At 42.6% G+C, this 6,585-nt stretch overlaps 1 protein-coding gene across 1 annotated transcript; it reads right to left on the reverse strand.

Annotated features, from left to right (window-relative positions):
• Nucleotides 1–565: 565 nt before the first annotated feature.
• On the reverse strand, nucleotides 566–5,759 carry LOC129250752 (uncharacterized). The gene is made up of 3 exons (XM_054890350.1): nucleotides 3,547–5,759; nucleotides 1,923–3,413; nucleotides 566–1,877 (listed from the first exon to the last, which is right to left on the reverse strand). The coding sequence occupies exons 1-3, from the start codon at nucleotides 5,757–5,759 to the stop codon at nucleotides 566–568; spliced, it is 5,016 nt and encodes a 1,671-aa protein (XP_054746325.1).
• Between the last annotated feature and the right edge of the window lie 826 nt (nucleotides 5,760–6,585).

Raw genomic sequence — 6,585 nt, forward strand, 5'->3', positions numbered from 1 at the left:
AAAATTAAATAAAAATATCGAACAAAGAAAAATATCTAAGGGACTTGAACCTGAGTCAAATATGGGTGTTGCGGGGAGAATCCTGTGTGCGGCTACAAATCTGTTGCGGGAAGGACCAATAATGTTGCAGGAAGAAATTGATGCGGGAAGGACTAGTAACGTTGCAGGAAGAAATCGATGCGGGAAGGACCAGTAACGTTGCAGGAAGAAATCGATGCGGGAAGGACCAATAACGTTGATTGCGGGGAGAGTCTTCTATCCTTAATGCTGCGGGAAGAGTCCTGTATCCAACAATTGCCCAAAATAATGAAACTTGCTGCTTCAATTGACAAAGTTACAATTTTTTCTCAATATATTTTACAAAAATGTTCCGTATTTATACACATTTCTTTACAAACAAAACCTACTTAACTCACAGAAAATTATAAACAATTTAACAAAAGTTGAAAAACAATAAAGTATTTTATCTAATATTAAATTGAACTCAACATACCGCCGCCCTTGAACTATCTGAATAAGTTCAAAACAAAATATTAAAAAGAAAATGAAAAGCCTTGAAAAACATTTACGATAAGTTATTAGTTTCTTCATGAAATAAATCTCCTCTCGTTGGCAAAAGGCAAAGTTTGACTATAGGGCGAACCAATTCGCCATGCGGTGTTTTCAACGTAACTACTCTTACGCGTCCATCGGTGCCATGATGGCATTTGATCACTCGTGCAATCGTCCACTTCGTCGGAGGATTAGGCTCGTTGAATACAGCAACCACATCCCCTTCTTCAATGTTGCGTGAAGAACGAAACCATTTAGTGCGACGTTGTAAGCTCACGAGGTACTCGTCTCTCCAACGACGCCAGAAATGTTGTCTCATGGCAGAAATTGCTTGCCATCGCTGTCGAAGATTTCCACGAAACCCTTGACCCTCAGGTTCCGGTATTGACTTCAGCGGTTCACCGACTATGAAATGTCCGGGAGTTAAAACTTCTAAGTCACCAGCAGCTTCAGAGTTGTCACAGAGTGGACGAGAGTTTACGCAAGCTTCTATTTCAGTCAAAAGTGTGTTGAACTCTTCGTATGATAGTGGAACTTCTCCTAATACGCGTTTTAAATGATACTTAACACGTTTGACTCCGGTCTCCCAGTAACCTCCCATATGGGGTGCAGCCGGTGGATTAAATCGCCATTCGATATTCGAGTCCGCAAAGAAAGAGCGAAGTTTAATATCAGCCATGCACTGTTGAAATGCAATGCGCAACTCCTTCTCGGCTCCAACGAAATTTGTACCGTTATCTGATGCCATGACCTTACAAAATCCTCGACGATTGGTGAACCTTTTAAACGCATTTAGGAAAGCTGGTGTTGACAGGTCACCAACAAATTCGAGATGCATCGCACCAGTGCACATACAAATAAACGAACAAATGTAGCCTTTGGTAGCCTTAGCTCCTCTTCCTTGGGTGAATTTGTAGAGGTAAGGTCCAGCGAAGTCAACAGCAGTGTGAGTAAAACAACGGGCGTAGGTTGTACGAATGACAGGTAGATCACCCATGACTTGTGTGGTAAGATTGCGGTTCAAATAAGTGCATTTCACGCACTTATGGTATATATTACGGATCAAGCTACGAGCGCCGATAACCCAATAACGACGTTGTAAGACAGTTTGCATAATGCGGGGCCCAGCGTGCAAAGTGACCTTGTGTATTTCGCAGATTATTAACTTAGCAAGCGGACAATTCTTAGGCAAGATAATGGGATGCCTAACATCTGGAGCGATTTCATCGTTTTTTATTCTTCCTCCAACACGTAGAACACAAGTCCCATCCAGAAAGGGCTGCAGACGCAAAAGACTACTGCGAAGTGGGATTGGTCTTTTAGCGCTGCAAAGAGAAATTTCATTAGAAAAATAAAACTGTTGCGTATACCTTATTAGGCGAAGTTCAGCTTCAAATAACTCTTGGCAACTCGGTGTACCAAAACGCTTTATAACATTAAGCCGTCTGTTAGCCCCAATGTTAGTCAAAAAACGTAAAACATAGGAAATAACTCGACGCAGCTTAGAATACGATGAGTATTTTGTCATCACGGACCAATGATCTGTAGAATTAATCACATGGGCACGAATACTCTTTCGTATGCCCAGCTCTGTAGTGTGCTCTTTAGATTTTTTCTGCTTCCACAATTGTTCAGCGCTTTTCAGGAAAATAGGACCAGCCCACCACAATTGATGACGTAATAATTCGGAGGGAGTTATACCTCTTGAAGCACAATCTGCAGGATTCTGTTCAGAACGAACGTGGTTCCAACATTCGGGAGGCAAAACTTCTTGAATATCAGCGACGCGGTTGGCTATAAATGTCACCCATCTGCTGGGGTGAGCTTGTAACCATGCCAATGTTATAGTAGAGTCAGTCCAAGCGAAAAGCGGATAACGGAGATCAGACCAGCAGTGCAGCACGCTTCGCACTAGTTTAGCAGCAAGATGAGCGGAGCATAATTCAAGACGTGGCAACGTTGTCGGCTTAAGCGGAGCTACCTTGGTTTTCGACGAAATTAATGACACAATAATGCTACCGTCGCTTTGTGTTGTTCGTGCATACAAAACGGCGGCGTAAGCCCGCTCGGACGCGTCTGCGAATACGTGCAATTGCGTAAATGTCCCAGCTACTTCAGTACCAAACCAACGTTTCACCTTCAAATGTGCCAGTTTCTTGAGTTCTATGCGATGCTCCAACCACTTCGTTGCGATAGACTCAGGAATGATATCATCCCAACCTACCTTAGTGCGCCATATGTCTTGAAACCAAATTTTTGAATTTATAGTAGCGGGAGCAAGCAGGCCCAGAGGATCGAAGAGCGTACTTGCATCTGATAGAAACATGCGCTTGGTCAACTTAACTGGCGGTTCCCTCAAGTTAATAGCAAACGTGAGATAGTCTCCTTCTGTGTTCCAGATAAGACCTAAAGCGTGAACATCCTTATCGTCGACAATATAATGTGATATGTTCGTAGATGCATTAGAAATGCTTGCGATTAGCTCAGCGCAGTTCGATGCCCACTTACGAAGTTCAAACCCCCCTTCCCTCAATATTTCGGAAATATTTTGCTGCAACAATCGAAGTTCTTCTTTACTAGATGCACCAGTAAGTAGATCATCCATGTAAAAATCCTTGAGAATAACACTAACAGCCCTAGCACAATCATTCGACGAATCTCTTGCCGTCTGTTGAAGTGATCGGACAGCTAGATGAGATGCAGCTGCCACTCCGTACGTTACGCGAACCATGCGAAAATCTTGGATAGGCAGGGATGGGTGGCTACGCCATACGATGCGTTGCAAATCGGCGTGTTTTAAGGATACGCAGATTTGACGAAACATTTTGGCGACATCTGCTGTTACAGCATAGCGGTGTGTTCTAAAGCGAAGTAAGATGGAGTATAAATCTTCCTGCAATTGGGGTCCTATAAATAATGCGTCATTCAGCGAATTTCCGGAAGTTGATTTTGCGGACGCGTTAAATACAACCCTCAATTTGGTCGTGGTACTACTTTCCTTTAAAACAGGATGATGAGGCATATAATACGTTGGATTCATAGTCTCTGACGCGACCTGCATATGATAGTTCATGAATGAACTCATTGTAGCGTAAACGAAGATCGGAGTCACAAGCGAGTCTTCTTTCAAGTCGTAACAAATTCCGGATAGCAAAGTTTCGCGACTCTCCCAGAGCTACATCGGGCTTCAGCGGCAATTCGACGACAAACCGTCCGTTAGGTTCCCTTCGATGCGTTGTTTCAAAATGGTCTTCACAGTAACGCTCCTCATGCGTAAGAAACGTTTTTTGCGGACCTTCCTCTAACTCCCATAACTTGTTCAATGCTCGATCCAAATGAACATCGCAATGTAACGACTGTAAGCGTGGCATATCAGGCTCAGATCCATTCACGCTTCCAAACAGAGTCCACCCAAAGACCGTCAGTTGAGCCATAGGAGCTCCAGATGGACCCTTACGAAGTTCTGTACAGATCAGTTGATCCATAACGTCCATTCCAATCAATATATCGACCCGTCCAGGCTTCATAAAATGGGGATCGGCTAAAAACAAACCTCGGATATGTGGCCACGATGAAGTAGCTATAGTCTGTGTTGGCAAGTCGCTTGTAATTTTAGACAGAATTAACGTTTTGACAGTAAAGCATTGATTTGTAGAGAAAGAAGAAAGAGAAAGTGATACTTCACCTCTAGCTCGTCCTTCTTGCGCTGACCCAATTCCAGTAATGTTTACTTCAGATGTTGATCGCGGCAGGCCTAAGCGTTGCACACACGCTTCGGTTACAAAGGAAGCATGTGATCCAGAATCGAAAAGTGCACGTGCGGGCTGCCAATTACCAGAACAGTCGCGTACCTTCACTAATGCGGTGGATAACAGCACAACTCTTTCTACAGCTATGGGTGGATTGGAGCTCGAGTTCAAGCATGAAGAAACGCGTGGAACGTCGACGCTTGCTGGAAATTCACAAGTTTTTGCGCTTACCTTTGATGTGGCGTCAGCAGCACATAACGAATGCGTCGCGTAATTGTTCACTGCGGTAACGGTCGTTGACTGCAAAGCACCGTGCAACAGAGTGTGATGACGTTGTTTACACATGCGGCAAGTGGAAGCACTGTTACAACGGTCTTTATAGTGACCTGAACTTAAGCAGTTGAAGCATATGTGTCCTTGCTTCACGAACTGTGATTTTGTAGACAAGTCCAATTCACGAAATTTTTCACAACTGTAAATTTTATGAGGTCCACTACAATATGCACACACGTTACTTTGTTTTGATATCGTGTGGAACACATTTGTCGACTTGCTTGATGATGCAGTTTTAACCTTAATTGGTACTGATGTTGTTGACGACGAAAACATCGATAACGATCGGCATCTTATCTCTAAAAATGTTATTAGTTGCTCAAAAGATGGAGGATCATCACTAACGAGCGATAACTCCCACTGCTTACGCGTTTCGAATGCCAACTTACTGACGACCTCATGTACCAACCAATCATCCCAAAACTCAATCGGACGACCCAACGCTTTAAGCTCGCGAATATGCTGTTGGAACGCATCAATTACACCTTTGATTGCGTCAGCATTGTCATGCGTAGCTCTTTTAATTTCAGCCAACGCGCGAAGATGAGATTCCACAATTACACGAATAACCTTATACCGCGATGTTAATAGACCCCAAGCTTCAACGTAATTTGCGTCACATATTTTAAAACCACTGATAATTTTCAACGCGTCACCTTTCAAGCAGCTTCGGAGATAGTGCAACTTTTGTCCATCTGTTAAAGCAGAGTTATTATCAACTAACGAAGAAAACGCGTCGAAAAAACCAATCCATTCTGTAGAGTCACCGGAGAATGTGGGCAACTCCATTTTCGGTAAACGTATAACCGTGGACACAGATGCCTTTGTGGAGCTATCTTGCGAATTAGTACGACAATTTTTCACGCGGCTAAAGTTAGCTGAAGCTGTAGAGTACCAAGTTTCGGCTTGGATACGCACATTTTCTTCAATTTCAATAACATCGGCACCACACGTAATTTCTACAGCGTCTTGAGCAACGTTAAAACGAACCCACTGTTCACTCAATAACTGAAGGTAGCTTGCAATATTTTCTGCATCCATAGTGAATGCCTCGTCAATACTTTTTGCCATATACCGTTTAATGGCATTGAGAGCGGAATCGCGCGTTTTAGTGGAATTCGACATTTTTAATATGACAGAAAAGCAAACGACGGGTTTTTAGAATTTTCGCGATGTTAAATGCAGGAACGGCTGCACAAACGTACACACAATGCACAAAAATAATTTTCTTAATAATCGTTGCGCCTTTTGCTACGCGTATGTATGTACACAAGCGAATGCGTATATGCAAAAGGCAAGCGGAGTGACTATATCCGGCTCGAAGGACCAAAAATGTTGCGGGGAGAATCCTGTGTGCGGCTACAAATCTGTTGCGGGAAGGACCAATAATGTTGCAGGAAGAAATTGATGCGGGAAGGACTAGTAACGTTGCAGGAAGAAATCGATGCGGGAAGGACCAGTAACGTTGCAGGAAGAAATCGATGCGGGAAGGACCAATAACGTTGATTGCGGGGAGAGTCTTCTATCCTTAATGCTGCGGGGAGAGTCCTGTATCCAACAATTGCCCAAAATAATGAAACTTGCTGCTTCAATTGACAAAGTTACAATTTTTTCTCAATATATTTTACAAAAATGTTCCGTATTTATACACATTTCTTTACAAACAAAACCTACTTAACTCACAGAAAATTATAAACAATTTAACAAAAGTTGAAAAACAATAAAGTATTTTATCTAATATTAAATTGAACTCAACAATGGGACTATGTACTGCATACACGACACGTCTTTCACGATTGCGTTAAACTATAATTACTAATGAACTTTTCTAAATCAGTCATTTATTCGATTCGCAGTTTTATATGCACATATTCTGTGTAAGTTGAAAGTTTGTACACGTAATTATATGCATATGTATGTGTGTATGAGCGTTTGGCTTTCTGGACGGATA

Source organism: Anastrepha obliqua, chromosome 6 (genome assembly GCF_027943255.1).
Source record: "Anastrepha obliqua isolate idAnaObli1 chromosome 6, idAnaObli1_1.0, whole genome shotgun sequence".
NCBI classification, from domain to species: domain Eukaryota; kingdom Metazoa; phylum Arthropoda; class Insecta; order Diptera; family Tephritidae; genus Anastrepha; species Anastrepha obliqua.

Bases quoted from the DNA above. Each gene is read 5' to 3' on its own strand.
- LOC129250752 (XM_054890350.1), bottom strand. From the start codon at position 5,759: ATGTCGAATTCCACTAAAACGCGCGATTCCGCTCTCAATGCCATTAAA. The intron at 3,414-3,546 runs GTAGTACCACGA...ACTTCGCTTTAG, and splicing joins TCATCCTGTTTTAAAGGAAA to AACACACCGCTATGCTGTAA. The intron at 1,878-1,922 runs GTATACGCAACA...TTCTCTTTGCAG, and splicing joins GCTGAACTTCGCCTAATAAG to CGCTAAAAGACCAATCCCAC.